Source organism: Zonotrichia albicollis, chromosome 1, assembly GCF_047830755.1.
Source record: "Zonotrichia albicollis isolate bZonAlb1 chromosome 1, bZonAlb1.hap1, whole genome shotgun sequence".
Lineage (NCBI taxonomy): Eukaryota > Metazoa > Chordata > Aves > Passeriformes > Passerellidae > Zonotrichia > Zonotrichia albicollis.
The window spans coordinates 112,694,836-112,720,028 of NC_133819.1; the positions used below are offsets into that span (position 1 = coordinate 112,694,836).

At 38.7% G+C, this 25,193-nt stretch overlaps 1 protein-coding gene across 5 annotated transcripts in view; it reads left to right on the forward strand.

Annotated features, from left to right (window-relative positions):
* SPIDR (scaffold protein involved in DNA repair) overlaps nucleotides 1–25,193 on the forward strand; it is a 196,275-nt gene that overhangs the window by 56,058 nt on the left and 115,024 nt on the right. For all 5 annotated transcript variants that reach the window (XR_012582369.1, XM_005479279.4, XM_074550682.1 and 2 more), the window contains exons 7-8: nucleotides 5,322–5,422; nucleotides 18,504–18,723. Coding sequence is in view for 4 of the 5 variants with exons in the window: in XM_005479279.4 (XP_005479336.2) it covers nucleotides 5,322–5,422; nucleotides 18,504–18,723 (321 nt within the window). In the remaining variant the exon portion in view is untranslated. The remainder of the gene's footprint in view (nucleotides 1–5,321; nucleotides 5,423–18,503; nucleotides 18,724–25,193) is intronic.

Here is a 25,193-nt window from a genome sequence, read left to right on the forward strand (position 1 = left end):
TTCTGTTTGGTTTTTTAAATACTTGAGTGGCTGTTTATAGTTCAACAGAAACAGGATTTCCCAAGATTTTATTTTAAATTATCTTATATCTGCTTGTATGCAGACCACATACAAATCTGATCAGCTAAAATTAACTTTCGTTATCAAAAGAGGAGAAAATTACAGAATGTCCTGGTACTATGTGCAGTAAATGAAGCCCAGTTGTTACATGAGGCCAACTGAGGTCCTGAAAATAAAGGAAATTGCCAAGGGAAGAGGGAGCTGGCACAAATGAAGCAGACTTTTACTCTAAAATTTGGACTATTCCTTCTTTACATGCATCCACAAGTGGCATGTGGGTGTAACAACAATGGTCGGTCATGTTCTTATGCTAATTTTAACTATCTCTATAACTATTTAACTTTTCTTTGCTAGTGAATTTCTTGTTGGATTAGGAAAATATAAATGAAAAATATCATGGCTACAGTACAGATGACTTGTCATCACTGGCAGTGTACACAGTAAAATTATTTTGCCCTTAGAGAAAGTTAAATTGTATTTTCTCTTTTAGAAAGTGTAGATGGTTTCACTTGGCCAAATGTTTGGTGCTAACGGGGGAAAAAAGTGCCATGTTTGTCATTGATCACAGACAGCACAGCTTCATGAGGGAGAAGTCCTGCTTGTAAACCCTTCTGTGACAGGACAGCCCACCTAGCTGATCTAGTAAAGCCGGTAGATGTGATCTTTTTGGACTTCAAAAGCAAAACTTTTGGTACTGTCTGTCACAGTGGCCTCCAGCCCAAATGTCCAGCACACAGCTGGATAGCCATGCTCAATGATGGGTGAGCTGCTGGCTCACAGGTTGGGCACACAGGTTACAGTGAATGGGGTGATCAGGCTGGGGTCTGGTCACCAGAGGGGTTCTGCAGGGCTCCATCCTCAGCCCACTTCTCTTCAACATCTTCATTAACCACTGGGATCAGGACTCAAAGGGACACCAAGTTTGCCAAAAATACTAAATTGGGAGAAGCTGCTGACTCCCTCCAGAGCAGAGAGACCCTGCAGAGGGACCTCAACAAATGAGAGGACTGGGCACTCACCAACTGCATGAAGTTTAACAAGGACAACTGCTGGATTCTGCACCTGGGATGGGGCAATCCTGGTTCTGTGTGAAGACTGGGGAATGACTTGCTGGAAGGCAGGGCTGCAGAAAGGGACCTGGGGGTCCTGGTCACTGGCAATCTGAACATGAGCCAGTGGGGCTTTTTTTATTTCTTCAGCAAGTGCCCCATGGAGTGGAAAGGAGTCTAAAGGGACAGCTGAGTGTCAGTTACTTCACCAGTTAATGTAAAAGTAGGAGAGAAGATTTCCCCTTGCTTTGAAATGAGGGAAGATGGAAATTGCTCAATCTTGAGATGGGGATATATTTTTGTTTTGAATTATGTGGAGTCCTGTGTATACTGTGTACAACTCAGTAAAGAGTGTTGACTTCAAATTAAGTCTGTAAAGGAGTAAACTTGGATAAATAGGGGGTTATTTTTGGTAAGTGCCCTGCTGAATGAAAACCTTACTAAATGAACACAAGGAGATCTCCAACACTTCAGAAAGATTGAAAATTACTTTTCAAAACACAGCAGGCTCACTAATGCTCTTTTGTTGTTGCTTTCTATTAACTTCATTGGAGTTGGGAGATAGGAACCAGCCTGGAAGTCACAGGTCAGGCTCAGTATTACTTTTTGGTCATAGCTGTCACAAAACTCATCAGTCTTGCTGGTGAAGTTTGAGGGTAGGGCGTCTACCAGAACCTGAGCTGTTGTACAAGATGCTGAGCTTTCTTATGGTCATCAAAGCTGCTTTTCTTGTGCATGTTGTTGGACATAGACAGTAAAGGTGATGTGTTGTTTTAAATACAGTATTTCAACAAGCTCAGATTTAGTATAGAAATAGGACATGAATTGCTGCTTTTAAATCTGTCTGCCTTCAGGGAATTAAAGGAACAAAATAGTTGTACTGGAAGTTCTGTGATTAAAAATAAAAAGGTTGTGGGCAGTGGAGATTGTATCTGAGCAGCTTGACTTCACCAAACAGCCTTTGCATTAACAATTTGCCAAATGTGTTCGATTTCCTCATATTAAAACTTTTAGGGGGCAAGTTTGAAGTGCTGGTCAGGAAAGTATACATCCTAAACTAGTTTTTATTATTTCAATAAAATGGTTTGTCAGTTCACTTGATTACAGAGTTGATACATAAGTAATCATATTTGCCAGTTTTATACACATACCCTCCAGAAGTTGGCTTACCTCTTACTGCCCAGCCAGGAGTGACTCTGCCTCTGTATAGTTCACAGAATGACACAGTTCATGCACTAGTGTTTTACAGTGTGAGCATCTGTACTGTTTTGGAAGGAGTGAGTGGTTTTCAAATGCTGTTGTCAGCAAATCTGTTACCTTGTGTACCAGAAATTCCTTTTTCTTTGTTTTATATGTTTGAGCTAAAAAGGGGGTTGATCCTTAAGGGTTGTGGTGGTGTTTAACATCCTTTGTTTCTACCTTTTTAAAAGAAACAAACCATAAAGTACTAACTGTTGCTCTGGCCATACAAAGTCTTTCTGTGCGTGCCATGTCCTTGAACTGTATTTTCTAATTTCATGAGCTATGAAACAATATAAAAACATTTCCAATGACCAGCTGAGAACCTCTCATAAATGCATTCTTAGTTATATTTTGTTTTCTGCAACCAAACAGAGGCAAATTGTTTTATGATGTTTTCTGTTTATTTTTATCCACATTTGGAATGTGAATGGAAGGATGATGGTTAATAAATATCAGCGCACTTAGCACAGAGGGCTACTAAGGAAAGCTGGTGTTTTACTTTACTTTTCATGGACCTTTGTGATAAGTGGTGTCCTAATGCAGTCATGGTGAGCAAATTAATAATGAAATTGTGAGCATCAGTGGAACCCTCCTGGTAGTCATATCAGGCCTGAGACAGTAATGATGTTACTTGCTGTGGAGTGCAGTAGCCATGGAACCAGAAACTTTCTTTCTTTCCTTCATGCTTTCTTTCCTTCATGCTACAAGGCATTCCTGCCATAGGTGTAACAATAGTGGGCTTGAAGGAGAGTAGGAACTGATTGACTGGACACAACAATAGCCCTGCTCAGGAAAAAAGGGGGAAATTGGGCTGTAAGCCAATAATAGCTACTCTCTTCGAGCCGGTACTTTAAGACTTTCTTGCACTTTGAACAAATAAAATACATTTCTCTGACTGGCATCTGTGGAGGGAATGAAGTAGAACACTCATGCTGAACAGTTTTCTTTCAGCAAAACAAGTGCTTGAGCTACTGACTGTGTAGTGTATTGCTACAGTGCAACCACAGAGTGCAGATGCAGACTCATGCATGCCAGACTTTTAAACAAGCAATCTGAAAATGCATTTTACTGCTGCATTTTTAAGCCTAGCTGCGCTGGCGTCTACCAATTCCAGCCTGGCTCATGTAGGCCACCCAGCCAAGCTGAGTTACATCTGCATCTCAGAATGGTTCCCTGGTAAGAAGAGAAACTGGGTGGCCAGTTTGTTGGAGTCTGTAGATCTGTTTGCCCACGAGTGTTGTGGTGTGGTAATGCTTCACTGCTCAAGTTTAGGGTGAAATGTGGATGAACACAGTGTTATCAGCAGAGTAGGTTATTCTGTATGAAATCAGGTGCTTGACTATGCTGCTCTTGGAACCAAAGCTTCCATTGCACTTCTGTATTAGTTGTCAGTCTTAAAGTCCTTGCTGAAACCAGGATTAAACAAGGTTGTTAAGTTTACCTGGAACTTCACTGGAGCCTAATATTTTCTAAACATTTTTGTTTGTTTTCCTTCTTAATATAGCACGGTTCATAGCTTGTTAAGTGTGGGTTCATAGCTTATTAATTCTGGGTTCTCTATTTTGAGGCTTTGGGGATTTTCTTTCCTTCCTGCCTGGCACCAGCCATAGAGATGTAGAAATGTAAACTGCAAAACTTCTATAGGTCATTTTGACTTATTTAAGGCTCTTGTAGTTCAGAGTTCATTCTGTGATCTACTACTTAGGTGTTTAGCCATTGCATCTGAAAATCCTTGTGATGATTATAATTTTGCAAAGGATATAGTTGTTCATTAAAAATTCAGCTGACACTGCTAACTACTTTTTATAAAATGTGTTGACTTGTCCGTAAATGAAATTTTTTAATAACTGGTAACTGAAGAGAGATTTTATTTTTTTTACAACTCACCTGAAGTCCTGCTTTGCCTTTTTAGCTCCTTCTCAGTTTCCCCAGGTGTGTGTCTTCCCAGTTTCACATTTATGATCTGAGCTTTACCAAGCTATTTGTCTTTTTTCACTAAGCCAAAAAATGTTCATCATGCACACAAACAGTCATAAGGTGGTTGTATGCTATCTCTGTTGATTCCTAAACCAGTTTAACTCAAGGACACATTTCACCTTGGTAGAAATTTTTATTAATATTTTTGGTAGTAGTTGTGGAGAAACTTTACACTGCAACAAAAGAATGAAGTAGGTCTTTATGCAAATAACTTCTTTGAAGCCAAAGAAAAATGCTCAAACACTCCCACAGTAGTCCAGAGCTCTTTGTAGTAGCCCAAAGACAGCTTCCAACACATACATCTTCTTGTTCTTAAAAGTGAGAAATTATGTCTTCTGGCTTTGAAACCAAGGGTAGGAATTGCTTTAGTGTTACCTTAAGTGTATTTGTGCTAGATGCCACTCCTCTGCTCCTCACCTTGGGAATGCTAAATTAATTTCGTCTTGGAGAGTGTTCAGACCACTGAAACTGCACACTTGACCCAGCTTGTGAAATGAATCATAGGGTCAAGTATGGGTAAAAGAATATTTTTGTGATCACTCCTTGCCAACAGACAAACAAATCTGTGAGGGAAAAGAAAACCCAACCTGTTATAACTAGTGGTTACACTGGTTTGTTTTGAATTTGCAACTGTCTCTGGTTTCTAATAGGATCTGTTCATAAGTGCAAGGAAAAGTTAGAAACCTTTTTTTACACTCCTTATACTGGAGACTTGACTGAAAACATGAAGATTTTGAGCACCAGATACTGAAAACGTTTTGTTGCATATATTGACCCTAAGTGTATGTTTTGTTGGGAGTAACTCCGTTGGAAAGCTCAAAACTGGGAAAACAAAACATACTTTTACTGTATGATTCTGTTTCCAAGGGTCAAAGCATACATACATATATATATATATATATATGCACACATATACATTTGTCCTGCGGCTTTTTATTTGGCAAACCAAATACTGATTCCTGGCAAAACTGAGCATTCCTTTATTCTCTGCAGAGGCGGGCTAGCTGAGAGGTTATGTCGGCTCCAGAACAGAGAAAGATCTGCCATTAGCTTCTGGAGGCATCAGTGTCTTTCAGATGATAAAATCCCCTCAGGTAAGACATAATACAATGTCACTGTGAAAGTGTTATACCTACATGTATGTATCTATGGCCTATGTAGGGGGAAAAGTGAAGTTTATATTATTTGCTGGTCTTTCCTGACCTGGGTTTAATGCTATAGTGATGGTCTTCTGAGCTAATAATTACATTTCTCGTAATTATGAAGGTTTCTAACGACTCAGTCATCATTTCAATGCATCAGGTAAAGGATATATTTTAAGTAGCCTCCATCTAAGTTCTTCACAGCTCCATGATTTCCAGCATCACATGGAAAAATAGTGTTTTCAGCAGGTTGTAGAACAACTCAAGTTTTAATTTATGGGTGTTCAGATTTTTTTGGTGGCTTTTTTTCTTTCTTTAAAATCAACCTTTCCTCTTGTTGTTTTTGCATTGTGATCACTTCTTGACAACAAACAAACAAACAAATAGATAAAAATTCATGGATAAGTGCTGAAATGGTGAGTGGCACCACGTGTGAGCAAATAGTGCACAACTGTGAAATGAGTGTGAAACATAACTACAGTGTGCACATCACTTAAAAACAAACAGTGAGAGTCATGCAAATTAGTACTGGTGACTGATAGCACCATCTTTCAGTAGCGTTTATTGAGAGGTAATGGATTCATAGAGTTTAAGTATAAAGAAGTAGTTAAGTTTTTTAATTAGCTTCTGTCTGTGTGACTGTAGTCTACAAAATGTCACGTATTTATTCTGTATTAAGCCAACTGCTTGTTTTTGAGCATATATTGACTTGCATTTATTTTTCAGAAAGTCCTCTGGTCTTAATTTGAAAACACATGGATAAGTGTATCTAAGTGAATCTATAATTTGCTTTGAGAGTTTGCCCCCAGTTCTACTCCCAAATTTTTGAAGGTGATTTTTCTTCCAAATCTGAATTTGTCTGGCTTCAGTTCCCCTCTTTTGTTTCTTGTTTCTCCCTTAAAGAGCCCTTTAGTATGTGACATTTTCCCTTTCTGGCACTTGCATAGCAAAACCTCTGCTGCCTCACAGTTTTCATAAACTAAACAGACTGAGCTTTTTAAGGGTCTCTAAAGCATTTTTATCAGTGTTCAAGTGACTTTCATGGCTTTTTGCTGTACCTTTTGAACTTTTCAGAAGGGTCTTAAGAACAAGGATAGAAATTCTATGTGTTCTTCATACAATGCATAGCAATTCTATGTGTTTAGTGTCATTAAAATCATTGGCCAGCTCCAGATTCACTTCTCAGCCTCCAGGATATTCGAGGCCTGTGAGAAATGTTTGAGTCTGGTTTGGCTTTGGTCACAGCACGGTGCTGGAACTTCACCTGGAATTGATTGTCCAGTATGATTTTGGAACCTCCACAGCTATTTTTTTCTGAGATGCTGTTTCCTACTCTCCAGCTACTCTTTCTGCTTCTTCTGCCTAAACACAGGGAAGTATTTGTGCTGTATTGTGGCTGATTTTACTTAAGTAGTACAGCTAACCATGCAGTTCAGGTCACTGTATAGCCAAAGCCTGTCCTCTTTTAGTCACAGATTTGCTTGAGTTTGTGGTATTCACACAGTTATGTCACTGATGAAACAATAGCATGAGTGTTTACTTGCAAGTCCTGCTGGAACTGCTGTTACTCAGTTGTAATTCTCCACTGCTAAAAAGTCTAACTGTAATTCACAAAGTTAGCTCTCAGGATTTTGATTTTTTTTGCATTCGACTCAAAGGGTGCATTACTCATAGTGAAAATGGTTGATTTTTCATAAGAAGGTTGTATGATTTAGAGTTACACCCAAACTCTTGGCTAAAGCTTGATCTGAGTTTCTCATTGGAGTTTTAGAGGGCTTACATCCCTACATCCCTTGGCCATTTGCATGCTGTTTGTTCACAATGCCACCCATGCAGAGTAGCACGTTGTATTTCTGACCTTAATTCCTTACTTATTTTTCCAGCCACTTTGCCTAGATCTGATGTCAGGCTAGTTGGTCCCCAGTTATTGTAAGCCGCTTTGTTTACCCTTCCTGAATAATAGCACAATATCATCATCCTTTGAGTCTTCTGGAATTTCACCAGTATCTGAATACACTCTAGAAAGTGACATCAGGGAAGCAGAGATGTCTTTAGCCAGCTCTTTCTAGAAATGCTATGCTGAAAATTGTACAGGCATGCTTACTTAAAACCATGAGAGGTTACTTCATCATTCTTATGTGGTGTGAGGACATCCTCTCACTGCTTCTCAAGTATGGAACATAAATAGATATTGAACAGGCTTGCCTTTTTAAATAAAATCAACATTTTTAATGCACTTTGTAGTAACAGACCTCCAACATTGCTAATATTCTTTTTGTCCTAGTTTCACATGTGTCATTACAAAACCTTGTGTTTGGCTGCTCACCATTTTGTTAAACCAACTTCTAGGCTGAAATATTCCATGCTAAACATCTGCCCCTGGCTGAATTCCTTTCTTTGATTCTTCTTTTTTCTTTCAGAAAATGAGTCAGGATTCGTTAGCATTTTATGAGAAAAAAGGCTATGGGAAAATACCTTGCTCTATTCTTAAGTACATTTAAAAAATTCTGATGAGTGTCTTTAAGATGATTTAGTTTTGGCAGAAGATGAACTATTTCTGGGATATGCCTTTTCCATCATAACAAAAAATGTACAAGAAGTCTTTAGGACAAACTGCTGTTTCATTTACCCTTCAAGCATTTGCTACAATTTCTGAAAAATGCTGAGCATGCCATAAATTTAGGAATACACTTCAACTCCACAGCTTCATTTTCACTTCCAATTCTCAATCCTTATTCCAAAGTATGATGATTATAAAATTATCATTAAAATAGCTGTGATAATATTTTGGGGATACTTTTTCATCTAGAGCAAAATTTATTTTTGATAGTTGTATTCTTAGAACAGCCATAATGTTTTGTAACACCAAAATGAAATTGGTGTTTGGTTTGGAGAACATCAGTTGGAATGGTTGAAATTTTAGTAATGTAACTAGATAACCTTCTCTTTGCTTCTAGTCAGGAATGTGAAGTGTCAGCACAGCAAATGCATGCCATTTTCAGCTTTCATCTCTTTAGGTTCAAATTAAGGCTTTCTCACTAATCTAAGAATCTTCTTGAATTTTGTTTCCCCACGGTTTTGCCCAGTAACATTTCTAAGCCAGACTGTTTCTGACTTCAGCACAGAGTTAGAGGAAAGAACTTTTCAAATAACAAACTCATTTGAGTCACTAAAGAATCCTGAAGATTAATGTGGAGGATTGAAGTAACTTAGTTGCTGGGAGAGTTGTCACGTCATTTTGGATATCCCATAGACATGCAGACCAGAAGTTCATTGCTAAAGCAGCAGGGAGCAATTTCAAATGAGATTGGTTTAAAGTCCTCCTTACGTATGAGATTTAAGGAAAAATGTTTCCAGAAGTTCCAGCTGTCACTCCTGTTAGACATTCAAAACTGCAGAATTTCATGCCTTTATTTTGCTGTGACTTTTAGGTTGTATCCATGTCCATATTACTGAAACCCCCCTAGTTTTCAGCTTTGTTTTTTTTTTTTTTTTTAAATCCTGTCTGTTACCTCCCTGACCCCTTTCTGTAAGTAACCATTGTGGTTTGGCTGCCTCTTGGTCACTGGGATGAATCACTGCCCAGAAGAGAGCACCTCCTTTCAGAGAGCACGCACTTTCTGGTGTTTATGCAGCACACAGGGTCTCACTTTGGCTGACTCATTCTGCAGGGTAGAAGAAACCTTTGTGCTTTCTCAGATTTTGACAATTTTGGGCCACAGTCACATTTTAGCGCTGGTCCCTGTGTTGGGATAGGCACTCACTAAGGACATGGGTTTCTGCAAGGTGAATCCCACTTCTGTAAATCAAGGTAGTCATACCAGGCAGAGTTCTGAAGGGAGGGAAGACCAGAGTTTGCCCATGCTCCACAGCATTGTCTGGATGCTCTCTGTGGTTCAGCTCTAACAGAGGCAAATGTCAGGCTCTGCCACAAATCCAAAATTTTCTGTTCTTCACAAGATGTAAAAGGGGGGCTGAGGTGCAGGCCATGTAACAGCGAGTCTCTGAGCAGCCAAGCTGATGGTTTGAGGGTACTCTCTGCAAGGGCCATTTGCAGGCTCTATTCTGTATGCAGTGCTGCAACTTCCCCATGAAGTTTCCTGTTTGGGCAAAGAGGAGATCTGGACAGCTGAAAGAGAGAGAGAAAAAAAAAACCGAACCCACAACAAAAACCCAAACCTTTTTCCTGTCAACATCTGCTGGAAGAAAAAATAGTGGTTTTCTGAGTTACATTTAGACAACCTTCCTGTCTATAGGAGGGGACACTAATAATATTTAAAGCAAAGTCATGTAGATTCCTACTGTAACTTCTGAAATTCTGCTTTTCTGTACATCCTACCTTCCACTGGTTTTGTTTGTCTTGCAGCTATCATCAAAGCAGTTCTTTACCTTAAATGCAGAAACATTTTATTCTCTAGCATTTGTAATCTGGTGCAAGATTTGGTACTTGTTGATCCAAGGTTAAGATTCATGACTGTGTTACAACCGAATTTGAGTAGTAAACTGACAATAAAACAAAACCATTGATCTTTCTTTCCAAACTGCTCCTTCCTCACAGGGAAAAGTGACCTTCAAAGGGCAGCAAATTTTCAGTTTACTGAGGCAAATGGAATGTATGCATGAGGGGAGGATGAAGCCCTGGAGATGAGGACAGGGTTTCATGTCACACATTTTCAGGAAGTCTGAAAGGGTTACAGAAGAGAATATAAACAATCTCTCCCTCTCTTCCAGTTTCATTGACTAGTTAAGATGATGGGAAGAAATGTTTTTAGCAGCTTGAATGCCAAGAAATTTGTACTTGATGAAGAAAACATGGGTAGCCCTTAACAGGGTTTCCTTTACTATGTAAAATTCTTCTAAAAAGACAGAAATGTGAGATTTGCTAGTTGTTGCTTATTTCTTAGTTCTTGATAGTTTGTTTTATGACTTAAGGGTTAATGCAATAAATTAGAGACATGGCAAGTTGCCAATTTTTTTTTCCTAGCCAACTGTCTGAACTTGTTACAGCATTAAGAAAGGAAAAAATCAAAAAGTAAACTTGTCTTCTTCAAGCAAGAATTCTTTGTATTGTTTTTGTTTTCCTATGAAAAACAATAATGACATGCATAGTCTCTTCAAGTAGCTTACATATGTTCTTATAAAGAATTTGTAGTGTTTAAAGCACAGCCAGATTCAGCAGACCTTTAAAAATTTATATAAATGTGGCAAGAAGCCATCATGCCTATGAGAGACTCTGTGTGTTTCTAAGAAAAATCTTCTTGAATGGCTTCAGAAGTTACCAGCCCAGGAAGAATAACAACATGTATAGATCAGAACAGCAACCAGATGGTTTTGTACACTTTCTGTAAACCTTGAAACCCAGACCTGGCTTTCAGCATTGACTTTGAATTACAAGGGTCTGCTTGGTATCTACCTGCTTGCTGAGTTTGTTACTCCTCCACCTGCAAGTCATACATGAGGGAGGAGAAAGAGCAATAATGGGATGCCAAGCAAAAGAATGTTTTTGTTTTGATTTGTGCCTGTAAGTTGACATTTTATACTTTTTACACTTAAGAATGAAAGTAAAACTTTGTGGCTTGAACCAGAAAGTGGTTGGCTGTTCTTCCACTGCAGATAGTATGTGATGTCCCAGGAGAGTGTCTACTAACTGCAGTTTTGGAACCACATTTGACAATTAGAAGTTAAATTATGTTGGGATGAAATTATGCCTTTGAAAAACAACTGAGTGAGACAAATTTGGAAGAGTGTTGCTAGTTTGTTTTAATAAACAAAGCATGAAGTGGAATTTTCTTTGTTTCCTTTATAATTCCATAATGTGTATTTGACATATTCATCTGAGCCAAAGGCAAAGAGTGACTTTCATTCTTTGTGCAGTGAGTACTATTCCCAGCCTTAATTGCCCAAAATTCTTTGTACTTTCAGTGGGAAAGTTTATTTTATAAAACCTTTTACCTAAGATTAGTAGAAATTTGACTTGTTTCAAACACCTGTATTTTGCATACTGCATATTTTTAAAGAATTTCCCAGTTAAGAGAAAGTATAACTTAACTTCTCAACCATGTGTTTAGAAATGTCAGGTACAGTAAAAAATTGCTTCTAAACTGCGGTTCATGTATACTATTTGTTTGATAGTGCTTTGAGCAAAAGTAACAGTAATTTGTTTTTCTTAAAAGTATCTGTCCTTTCCCCATATCATTCAGATATCACTAAGATAAAGAATTTGACTGTTTATCTGATAAGAACAAGCTGCCTTCACTATTTTTGCACAAAACATATATTTGTTAGCAGGTTTTCACATACTAATGTGGCTTCAAGCAAGCTCGTCTTCCTCCCTTGTGTCTTCTTATGAGTTTGTAATGGCTTTATTCAGAAAGCTCTACTTGCATAAGGGTAATTTTTAAATTTATCTAAAAGGAAGGTGGTGAAAGAGTCTTCCTTTTGCCTCTTGTTGTGCTTGCTTGGTCTTTTTTATCCATGTGACTTGTGGCTGAGGAATTTTATTTTGTCAGTCTTGCTTTTCATGATAGTTCATACTTGTAGGTATGCATATGGTCCTTATTACTATAGACTTTTTATATCACAATAGTAATAATTTCCACTCCATTCTTCTTCATGCTTGGATATAAGTTGGGGTTTTTTCTGTGATGCTCAGTGGAGCAGAGCCATTCACTGCTTGGCATTTTCCTATGCTTCAGTTTTCTTTTGTGTTTCTAAGTGGTCTGTGTTGTTGTAGTTCACTATTCTCTGCATTGGTACTGTGGCCTTTATGAACTGATTTCTGCCTTGTGTGATGTGATTGTTACATTCAGTTAGATTCAGATGGGCACATCACATCCTTCAGCCCTGGGGGTGAGATTCGTTCTTACAACATGGCAAGACTTTTAAATTTTCAGGAAGAATGGAAAATTGAAAAATTCAGGAGTACTGGCTGTCACAGACTAAACTTGGCTTTGTTTTGCTCTTGTTGATGTCATGGTGTTACTGTTGGTTCTGCTGGTCTGATCTGCATGGAGGTGCACTGCCTATCCCAGCTGAAGCATTCAAACCACGCCGAATTCAGTCTGAAACTGAATCTGAATTCATTCTGAATCTGAAACTTTTTCAGTCTGAAAAAGTCCTGAAACACTTTGTCTCACTCTGTAGGTCTTGTAGTGATTGCGCTGCTGCTAGAGTTCTACTGGCCAGCTCTAAAGAGAGCTTCTTCCCTTTCAGAACTTTCCATTTAAGGCTACAGGTGCTTTTTTGGAACACTTGAGCAGTAGCATTTTAGCAAAATTCATTGGAGTGAGGTGAAACTGTGTACAGTCTTACCGATATTGACATTTGATGCATTTCCACACATCAAGCACCATGGATCCTCTCCTTGCAGTGTGTTCAACTTCCTGTCACTGTGTCACTAGAGAAACATAAAATATGTGGCTCCCAAGAGATCATAATTTCTATATTTTCCTCCTCATTTGTCTTCCTTATTGGTAGTTACAGAGTTATTAAAACAAACTTTAGAGTTGTATTTCAGGCACTGAAGCCAGAATGTCTGAACATTTGTTTTTTTTAAATTGTGCTTCTCAATGTTTTTTTCATTTTCTTGTCTCCAAACTGGTTTTTAGTTGTTGAGAGTCAAAGCAGGCTGGCTTTCTTCTTAGCCTGGCTCCTAGGCTGCCCTTGGCATGGCCAGTGCATTATCTGTGACCATGTACATTCAGTGTTGATGTGGCCTAAATATATGTGTCTGCTGAGAAGCCACTGTGTTAGGTCTGAAGATTAGGGGCATTCAGTCTGCCAGACACTGTAGAGTCATCTGAAGTCTTCATAGGGCTCAACACCTCAGAGTCTATGAGCTCCAAAGGAATGGGGAGCTTTCTTTTGCCCTTCCCCCAGTCCCCCCCCTTTTTTTTTTCCCTTCTTTTTGTTTCTTTTTAACCCTTCTAGAATTCAGAGTAAATGCAGAACATCTGCAAAGTAGCGCATCAAAATATATTTTGGTGTCATGGTGTATGACATGGTATATGGCTGAAGGGCAGCATCTCCCTGTGTACTAAAGTAATAAACAAAAATGAAAATAAGCACCCAGGGAAACTGATGCATTCAGTGTGAAATTGGTTTGTTCATCTCCCAGGCACTGGAATTATCTTTGAGCTACTTCATGTCTGGGTTGCAAATTGGAGTGAGAAACCAACAGCCCAGAGGACACCTGGAATTAAATAATTAACTGTGTATGTCAGAGCAGATCTCTTAGGTGGTTAAACCAAAGTGCATCTAGCTTAGGATCCTGTTTCTGCCAATGACAAGAGCTATCAAAATGCCTAGGAAAAGTGATAACAGGGCTAACACTTGATGGTATTTTCCCAAAATATTCTCCCAAATACTTCCCATAGATCTCTGACTGGGTGACTTTCTAAATCAGAATTACTGTCTGTGTTCTTAGTAGTTCTAAATATGTTTTTCTCCTACCAAAAGGTTACTAGTTGTTTTTCTGAACCCATGCATACAACATCGACCTGTTGTGATCATACTGTTATAGATCATCAGCCTTTTTTGGAAATTATGCCCAAGATCATTGCCAGGTTTGCTCCATTACTACTTTTGCTGAAAAGACCTTTCCCTGTGATATCAAATGTTCTGCTAATAGTAGCAGTGAGAGGTTGATGTTCCATTTGCCCAGTTTTGGATCAGGATTTCTTCATCTTTTTCAGAGCTTCTTATTTCTTGTCTGGAAGGTGAGAGAGATTCCTACCAATCACAGCAAGGCTTCACCAAAGATGCTTCCCTGGTTAAATGGCTCATTCCTCCTACCAATCAGTCTCTCTCATGGATTTCACTCTTTCTGGATTTCTGGACCGCTTGCAAATTGTGAAGGAACTTATTTGTTTGCTCATGGTCCATCTGGCAATAGTTTCTGTCTGTTGCTTTTCAGAGGGTGGCATTTATCACAGTGGTGTTCTGCAAAGGGTGATGTAACTAATCTAGCTCCTAACTGGTACCTGATTTTTCTTGTACACTGTCCTTTCTGTGATCAATATGTGGATTCAGTAGTAGCCAGCATGTTACTGCATACATTTGTGAAGATTTCTCTTCTTATGGAAAATTCTGTGAGAAGTGAGGGAGCATTACAGGCCTTGGTGGCTGATCCCCTCCTTTCAGATGGTGTTCTTTAGAGGGCACATGTTATACACCTCAAATACCTCTGCAAAATTCATACTCAGCTAGATTTATCACTGCCTTTCTGGTTTTCCCTGTGGCACCTTAAGCCCTGTGTATCAGTGATTGAATTACACTTCATGCCCCTGGGATGAATAAACTCCCTGTTTCTACTCATGGGGCCAGATATTTCAAATGATCCTTGTGTCAGTGGATGTTTTCTCTGACTTTCCAGCTGACTCTGAGAGATGCTGGAAGGGGCAGCTGTCCATGTTAGGCTGTGTTCCAGGACCAGTGATCTGCAGCAGCACTCTGTCACCAGAGCTCAGAACACCCAGGGCTTGGCTGAGAAATGCACCTGTGTCTCACACTGAGCAGGCTGATCTGGGTTTCCATCTTTGTCTCCCCCAAGCATTTCACTTTACAGAGGCCTCTGGAATCAGATTGAATATTTTGAGAAGGTCCTTCACTGCAAGTGTGGTTGATCAGTGAAACAGGCTCCTCACAGCACCAAGGCTCTCATTTCAAGGAACATTTGTTGTATGATTTAGTGTTAGGTGATCCTCTGAGAAGCAAGGAGTTGGACTTGAGGGTCCTTGTGGCTCCCTTTCAACTTGAGATCTTCTATGATTCTATAGAAGCTTTGTTAAGCAGTCCTCAAATTGCTGATTGCTGCTTCATGGAAGATTTCTAAATGTATCCAGGCAGCTGTATACTCACTCCCAGTGAGTGTGAGAGTGTGTACTTGTCTTTCAGTGGGAGAATAAAGGTTACCTTGAAGTAAGTAAACTGAAGTGGCTTTGCTCATTAAGTCTCCTAGAAGCTAACCCTGAAGAAATCCATGAGTATTCTGGGCAGCAGAATGGGAAATGAAGAAATTTGCAGTGTAGGAATGGGCACAATTGCAACACATTATTGATTGCACCTTTTAAAACGCACACAATTGTAAGGTATTATTCCTTATTTAAGATTACTAGGTATTGCCACGAAACACGCACATGTCTGCTTCTGAATTTCTTGAGCTTTAATTCTGCTTTGTAAATTCAAGTAAGTGAATGATAATTTCAGCAAGCAAGTAGGAATTTATGTTAGTTATCCAAGGCTGAAGGACAACAATGCAAAACCCTAAAGTGAGCTTTTCACATGGATGAACAAACAAGTAAATTCTGGAAACCGTAGAATTTGCAGTGATCCAGCCTATCTCCTCACCCACAAATTTGCCCTTCAGTGTGCTGCCACATATGTTTGATTTATTTTTGATTGACATAACAATACAAGAACCAAATGTATTAAAACCAAAGCTACATTCTGAAATTTGGTGTTTCATCATGTGCCAGCAATCCAAAGTGCTTTTCCATGTTGTTCAAGAGAACACTATCATCAGCAGTAATAATAATTTCAGAGTAATTAAACTGAACTATCTCTGTGCATCTAAATAAACAAATAGATTGTGGTTCTGTAGAATGTGCATGTGTGCCAAGTGTGAGACTAGGCTACTGGTTGAAATTGAGCTGCTTTTAGTGCAGAAGCATTCTGCTTCATTTAGAATCAGCTCCCAGTGTTTCCACCAACTTTAGACTTGCAAGAGACTCTAGTGTTGTGGTAGGATATTTTTTACTCCAATGTCTTTTAAAACTTTCATATAGATATAGTTCTTGATTGGCCTAGTATTTTTAACTGTTTTACAGTCAGAGGTATTTAAAAGAAAAGAAAAATATTGTTAGGCTGTCATTCATTGTCTTCAACCTGCTGTATAAAATGAGTAACATATAAGTTGCTGGCCAGTAAGAATTGTCATAGAATTCTTCACATAAGAAATGCTTGGTTCAGAAGTGATGAGCAGTCTCTCTCACAAGCTGTCTTAATACTTTTTTTTAATAAGCTGTTGGTGCGTTTGAAAATTGAGACTGATTTTTTTTTTTTGTGACTTGGTTTTTAAAGTGGATGTAAATGCAAATTGTGCTGTATGTCTAGAGGGAAGAGGTAAATGCTTAGTTACTTTAAAGGATGAGAATTTTTGTGGTTAGCAGAATTTGCTTATGCGTGCCAAATGACTTGGGGTTGACAGAGGACCACAACTGCAGCTAGTCAGGCAAAACAGAATTCAAGTGTGAATATTCTAAGCCCTTCCCTTCAGGCATAGAAAACTAGTCAGTGCTCACCCTTGTCAGAATTTTCACATAAGCAAACATTATCTCAGTGCAGAGAGTCTCTGCAGTGGCACTGTGGCGTTGTGGCTTTCTCTGAGAAGGTGACAGCAGTGAGGAGCAGCAGCAGGCACAACCATCTCTCTTCATCAGTCATTTTCGAAGGACTTGGCAGAAAGGGTTCATTCTCCTGCTTCTCAGATCTGGGAAAGGAGGTCAAGCTGTAATGGCTTGGACAGAAGTGGCTTATGTACATTTTGTGTCTGACTGTCTGGTGGAACCCTTGATAGAGCTGGAAAATACCAGTTCAGGGGAAGCAGAATGCTTTGCAGAAGCATGTTGCATGTGATGAAGAATGGGTTCACATGAAAGTGGTTTTGAGAACAATTTAGTTTTAGATTTCCAAATTGCTTTATTTCAGTTTCAGTATGAAATTTAATAAAAACAGGGACAGAATTTTTTTATTTTACTTTTGTATAATTCAACTTTATTGAATAAATTTGAAAGGTTTTAGGGCCCAGTTTTTTTGGTTTGGGTTTCTTGAGGGTTGGGTTAATTTTTTTTTGAAGTTTCTCATAAACTCAAACTAAAATATTTTGATTTATTTTCCAGAGGAAAAACATTCACAGTTGTGAAATGAGCCTTAAAATAAACAAACAAATAACTAGTACAGTTCTTCTGTTAAGTTCCAGTATCACGTTCACTGTTCCTCCCCTGTTTCTTCTTTGCTGTGGGAAGACAATAATTTATATCAGCTGTTTTTCTTGGGATGTTGTGTTTTTCCCAATGCAACTTGTAAATCAAGAAGGGTAGAACTGGGGCTCTGCTGCCCTTGTCCTCTGGGACCCTTTTCTGCCCCACTAAATGCTTGCAGCATTCAGCAGGCTAACAGCATTTCTCCTCTCAGTGACCTGAGTGCAGATCTGAGTAAGGCTAGGTGAGAATGAGAATAAATCTTGCATTTTCTTACAGCTCAGACCAAGGTCTGTCTGAGTAGCTGCTGTCCTGTGCAGAGTGCAAAGGACCCAGGGGTAATTTCATTTCAGTGCAAAGTTGTTTCTTGTTCAGCAGAGATGAAAGTGCTAAGAATCGATCTGTGTAGATGCTTGTGTCTGTTCATGCTGCTTTAAAACAACAGAGCCTTCTGACTACCCTGACTGCCTACTGATAAAATGGATGATCAGTTTTGCAATAATTATTTTTAGGCAGTGCATCTCACTCCTTCTTTCTCCACATTTGTCCCTCAGTGTGAATCATCAGCTTTTAGATGCTTTGTATTCTTCTAATTTCGTTCCTGACAGCTGCTGCTTTGAGAAAGGTCAAGGAGGGAAAATACAACTTCACTTTTAACACAGTGTTTGATTATTCAGTTTTTAAATAAATACATTTTTTTGCAGTATCTAATAAAAAAGACTGAACAAAGTCAATGAGTTGCAAGATTTAAAAGTTTAAGTGTGGTGGGAGAGGGCTTCTTGTAAGGAGCTTCTGAATTCATTGATACTTGGAAGCAGTGCAGGTGGGATTTTTTTCTTTACAAGTAATAGTATCTATAGAAAAAACAAAAATTACTGCAAAAGCTTAATGTAGGTCTTTTGATAAGACTGTGTATTCTACTCATACATGGATTTATTATGGTCAGACAGATGTGCAGAACACAGAGTGATGCACATCTTTAGAGTGCCAGAACTTCTTTCTTTCTCCTCATCCAGACTTTGCATTTTTATTTTTCATTTTCACTTTCTTTCCAGATAAATCTGGTGTTTTAATTGTGAGGATCTTGGAAATATTTGAGGAGTGCACGATACAAGTTGCCATCTGCCAGCAGCTGGAACAGTCTCCTGCTGCGCTTTCGCCCGAGGATGCTGTCGTCAATGCAGAGGAGCCAGTGCTCAAAGTCCTCTTCACAAGGGAGACAGCAGCTCACCTGAAGAGCAGACCACGGGATGTCATCCACATCTATCCCCCGTGGTGAGTAAGGAGAAGGGGCCACACTTGCTGTAGCACTGCAGAGCAAAGTGGAGTCGGTAGAGTGCTGTCTGCACTGCTGTAGGAAAAACCTTGGGGGGTAACGGGAGAACAGGGCATTCTTGTGGTCATCTGTCTCTGGCAGCCTGAGAAACTTTGACAGATACCTTCAAGATAGCTCAGATAACAGCTAAATGTGTATCATGATGCCTCTAGTGTTGCTCAGGGCTTCAGTTGTGTTTTCGCTTAATATTTTCATGTTTAGAGCACTAGGAAGGCCTGAGCAATGTCTTATCAATGATAAGGCCAATAAAGTGCATACTTTCTGGGAGCAAAGTACTTCAGGAATGCTCATCTGTTGTTGGGAGTATGGGTATAATATTTCAGTGGAAAAGTCTCTATTAACTGTACAGCATTCAGTCTTCAGTTCCCTGAGTTCTTCTTCAGCACAACCCTTTCTGGAATTCTTAAAAATGTTTGGTCTATGCTTGTGATTATTTTCTGGGTTGGATTATTTACCTGAATTTTAAGGGTAGCAAAAAATGATGAGATTTCTAGTAAAGCACCTGTTTGGTAGTGGCTGTAGGCTGGAAGGACTACTCTTCATAAAAATTTAGGGGAACTTTGAAGTGGGAACATTACTTCTCTCTTCACTGCCCTCCACCCTAAATTATAAAAGAGGAAATACTTTTCTTATGTATTTCAGCATTCACTACCTGAGTTTTAGCCTCCAGCTGCCTCTCATGTTTGACCATATCCTTTTGCAAAATACTTTTTCCTGTTTTGCAAAGGTCTGTATCTGGTTTTTATCTTCATTGATAGCTGCAAATCTTTTCTGAGTTCCCCAATTTGTAGTCTTTTGCTTCTGAAATGTTTTTAACTCTTTCTGGATGTAATTCAAAACCTAAGGGAAGATATTTTATTTGGCGTTTTTTATGGCTACAGATACAACTATTGATTGTTTAGATGTAAATAGATCGGTAGCCAAGGGAAAATGAAGTTCAATATTAATTAAATCCTAGTCTGATATGATTCTGATTCACTGCCCTGTTTTCTTCTCATTTATCTTTCCTTCACAAGCTTTTTTTCATGCTTTACATTTGGCTTTGTTTTCCTGTTTTCTTCTTGTTTCTCTCTCCTACAAACTTAGTTCCGTTTTTCTCTTCAAGTTTCCTCTGTCATTTTTAAACCACGAGGTTTTGCATTTATGCAGATGTATCCTTCTGTGTAGACCTTAACCTACATGAAGATTTTTGTACCAGAAAAACTGTTTTAAGTAGGATGTGATTCAACTTTTCTCTTTGTTTCCTTCTTTTTTTCTCCTGACCTGTTCCTGTAGAATGCTTAGCTTGTGTAAGTCTCGGACTGCTGCAGCTTGTTTCATGTTTGCTCTGGGAAGATGTAAATCTGCACTGATCTGATCCTTTCCAGACTACAGACATCTGCAACTGTACTGGTCTACTCTTCTCATTTGTTTAAATTTTAAGACGTTCTGGACACAAAGCTCATTCCTGTATGCATGTAAGCTGAGATTTCTTTAGGAAGCTTCATAGCTAGCTGTCTGTCTTCCTAGAAACTCTGCCTTTTATTTGCTTTTTAAAAAAATATATATATATCTTTAGTAGGATGTGCTTTTCATGTAGGAAAAAGTTTATTTCATGAAACCGTAATGTTTGGACAGAGGATACATCTGCATTGTCACAGTTGCTTTCCTTACCTATATGTCTCTCAAAGCACTTCATAAATGCATGACTTAATTGTAGCAAAACTGCATTAAACCTCATCTCTAGTTCTATTTTCTCTCTTTTTGAAATTATCTTCATGTCAGTTGTCTGTTTACTCAACCAACTTCAAAAAAAGTTGGGCTGGATACTGTTAAAATACTGGAGGCAGGGAGGGGAGAGAATGAGGGATGTTTTTGTTTTAGATTAAAATTTGGCACTTTCAGTTTACATTAATTGAAAATTGGACTTGTATACTTAGTGGAAGTTTCCTCTATCACAGTTCCAAGCTTCTATTCTCTTAAACTCTTACTTGAGAACTCTAAATGCTGAAGTCTAGTTCTTGTTACTCTGCATTGAATTTGTACTTCTGTTAAAAACAAATGCTGTTTCTGTTAAAACGCTTGTCTGTCAATTCAAATGTGTGACTAGTGAAAAAACAAATTAACTAAATCTAATCCTGACATGGTGAAATAAGCATATTTATATATCTTATTAACATCTTATGTATCTTATTAAAATCAGTCAGAAGCAAAAGAGACACAAAAAAACCCAAGTAGATGCAAGGGGAGACAATCCGTGAACTACCGGTGTGGTTTTGGGATACATAGTACACTGCACATTGTTGTCTTGTATTTTGAGACAGTTGTGTGGCAGGATAGAGTGGGATGAGATGGGGTGTTTTGTAAGTGGCCTGCTTCTGGTGCTGTTGTGTCCTGAGAGAAAAATTTCCCATTACCTTTAAAATAAAATTCCAGAATTACATTCTGACTTTGCTTTTTGCCCTCTAACCAGATGACCAAGTAAGTAAGATGTAGACACACAGTCTGCTGGCTCCTGGAGGTGATTATTCATGTCAAAAATTGAACATTTAATTTTGGAGCCTTTGTAAAATTAGACTTTGCTTTTGTAACTGTACTTGTATGTGCTGTGAACTCAGTGCATAACCTGGTATGTGAAACATCTCCAGCAGTAGACTTGCATTAAGTACTTCAGGAAGCAGTGTTTAGAGAAGTGCTGATATGCTTGTTGATATTTGTTTGCATACAGAATCCCATGAAACTTCAGCAGTGCAGTATAAGCAATTTAATTTCAAAAATAAAATATTGACAGGGGGCTGGTTGTAAGAATCTTACCACCAAACATTGCTCATGAGAACATTCCCACTGGATTTCAGAGGAGCTTTGTGTCAGGGCAAGAATTACCAGGACTGAACCCAGATTTCTTTGTAACTAGATATTAATTTCTTTGGGTCTAATGTCTTAAGGTACATATTTTAAATCAATTTACAATTTACAAAAAAAACCCCAAAAATAAAAATCATTTACAATTACAAAGTAGGGGATTTGATGTGAGAATTGTCACTTGCTATAGGGAAAGCAACCCCCACAAACCGATAAAAGCTATCAAACCAGCGTGTGTGGTGCAGGACAGAGCTCAGCTGCCTGGCCACTGAGACATCTGACAGGAGCCTGCTCTGATCTTGTGGCTATGTGGAAGTATTATTGCAGTGTTGTATCTAAATAAGGCCTATTAGCTTGGACACATCACATGAAAATGATTGTGTGTTTTGGGCTGGAGCTGGTTTCTGTCTGGCCAGCCGGGAACAAAACAGGCAAAAGAACTCAGCCCTGCCTGCCCCTGCCTGTGTAGGCTTGCCTTTGGTTTTCTTTGCAGTACCTGAGCAACTTCTTAGATTGAGATTTTAAATGAACACCTCATAATTTTTCACAAACTAAATCTGAATCATTAAGTGTTTTTAACACCTGGAAAAGAAAAGAGTTTATTACTGAGTTTAATTAAATTGATTTCACTTTGCAGAAATACATATCCAGCAAAAAGTAAAGATTGCCTGCAAAGACACGAGAGAGTGGAAACCAAGGCTTCCACTCTGCCATTGGTGGTGATTTTATGGCTTCAACGTACCTGGGTTTTTTTTCTGTTTGTTTCATTGTAAAAATTATAGAAATAATTTAGCATACCTGACAGAAAGTAATGAGAGTTGGTATTTTTAGAGATTCCAGGATTCATTTGACTGCTGACGCTGCAAGGCTTGGGGATGGACTGTTTGCTTTAGATACTCCTGTCTTGTGCTCATAGATATGCCTACTAGTTAATATTCAAGACAAACTGACCTGAAGGAAATGGTGCTGATTAGAATTCTTTCCCTTGCCAGTAAGTTTAACAACTTTGAAATGTTTTTCATGTATTTCTGAAGTAAAACTACTAGAAGTATGTGATATTAATAGAGTTCTTGGCAATGTCCATATAAACCACAGATCACGTTTGATTTGGACAGGCTCAGAGGTCGATCCATACCTATTTAATCTGCAAGTCTGATATGAAGCCTTTAGTTCAGGAGGTTCATGTGGTGCTAGTTACTGGGGGCAGGGGCAGTATGAAGGGTATAACCACCCTGTTCTGTTCTTACACTGCCTGAAAACTCTGCAGAAAACAAGATCCTTGGCTGGATAGCCGTTATTCCCTATGCAACTTCTCTGAGACAGTTTATTTTAGGAACTTGGTATGGCAAGTACATAAAACACTTAAATCTGTGACATCAACAAGCAACTTCAAAGTTGTTCTTTAGTTTCTCTTAACCTGTGAAACCACGGGGAGTCATAATTACTCAACTTTGAGTGTTCCAGTGCCTGGGGAAAGTGTTTAATGTGGACTTCTCATTTCTGTTTGCATAACGCTAAATTCAGTCTCTCCTCAGTGAAGGAGTTTTAAAAGCCTTTGAATTATTTACTGCCAAGAAGAACAACTCATACAAAACATTGCTACAGATCAGCTGATGTACAGGGATGAAATCTTGTATCTTAAGTCCTTTAATGTAGGCCAGTGGTGGAAGTTGCTGTAGAAACGTGCAGGCAAGCTCTGAAGAAATTTATGTGCAAGAAGCAATCTGGTTTTGTGGATTCAGGTAGTATTCTACTTTAGAATTATCCTGGGCATGCTGTAGGCTGTGTTGTTGACTCAACAGCAGCATTTATGATAAATGAGTATGTTACTGTGATTTTTGCATTGTCTTACCTAACACTGTCTTACGTCACCTGGGAGAGAAACAACAGGAGCAACACAGGGAGCTCACATGAAAAAGGTATTTTGAGCTAGCATGGCTCATGTTAAAGAGCATTTGGCTTCCATTTGATTAAGTTGGTTTTTTTTTAATTCACTCTCATCAAGCAAGGGAAGCATTTAAGAACATTTACAGAGTACCTATCACTAGAAAGGTCATGTGAAAGCAGGATCTAGGCTTCACATGTTAATGAAATGCAGAAATTATCTCCTGCTGCTCTGTAAAGAAAGCATCTCTATCCTAAATTTTCTCAAATTAAGGAAGGACATGTATAGAACATCTTTCACATGCATTCAGTATCTCTGGTTATTCCACAGAGAGGCAGCTTCTTTGAATGCTTGCTAGATCAGTTTTGACCAACTGATCAATGTTCACCATCTTCCTCTCATGAAACCTGGGCACTTTATATATACACGTATAAATATTCAAACGGATGGAAAAGGGGGAGGGGGGGGAGATCCCCAGTCAGATCCCCCTCACTGGAAAGATGTTGGCTCTGCCTTAACATCTTCAAAGAAAGAATGTAACAATGGCAGAGTGGGAGAACCTGATAAGAAGGATGAGGCTCACTCAGAAGATAAAATTCTACAAAACTTCAGAGCTGTAAAGCCAGTGTGGGCACTATTTCTAAAGTACATATGGGAATGGCCTTGGAGCCAAAGATCAGATCATATCATCTGCTTGGAATTGCTTCTCAGAGATCATGCAGTTGTGAAAATTAAAGTTCCTTTCAGAAGCAGCAGCAGTTTTGTTTGCAAGAATTTACTTTTTGTTTTGCTAAGATACACTTGTCCTAGTGCAATCACTTCAGAAGAGGTGTTTTGTCTTTTGAGAACAAAAATACACTTACTTTCTATGAACTGAAAGTGGTCCCTAGCAAGCTTTTAATATAATTTCTTCTGTGTTTCTTTTGCTTTGTCTTTTCTTGACAGAATAGACCTTAGGATTTTTCTCCTTTTTTCTTTTAAAAAAAATATTTTTCTTTTGTCCATCCTCTCATGGAAAGGGAGGAAATTTTATCTGTATAACTGCTCAGGTATATGCTATTTGATATCTCTAGAAGTGAAGAGATGAAGCAATTAATATTACATGAGTTTGTTTACTTTGCATGTAGAAAATCAAAACAACACAATTTCTTAGTAATCTAATCAGTGAATAGTGGTATTCCTTCATAGGTGGATGACATAATTGGAAAAATGCAGAATTGCACAGCTTTGACAGAGGAGAAAAAGTCATTGATGTCATTTCTGTGATCTGCCACAACCACCTGAAGCAACAGATACCTGGTATTTCGGATGTGGGCTATGTGTAATAAACACAGTAACACAATCGCATTTTTACAGTGAGACAGACGTGCTTATTTTTACAAGTGTGGCATGGATAGACACATTATACAAGTGCCATGTAGAAAATATAAGCACCCTGAAAAGCAAAGATGAAAAACCTGCTCTCTATAAAAGGGGTTTCCCTGGAGAAAAGAATGGAAACACAGGAGGACGGGAGCCTCAAAACAGTAGATACAGAGTTGTGTAGAAGATTGAAACTGGATTCTTAAACACGACTGCCTGTCTCTGTATTAATAGCTGATGGTATCTTGCCATGCTGAAAAGGGGAATTTCCACTGCACTGTACCAATGAGGCGCGGGGGTTTGTTGATCCATTTGTTTGCT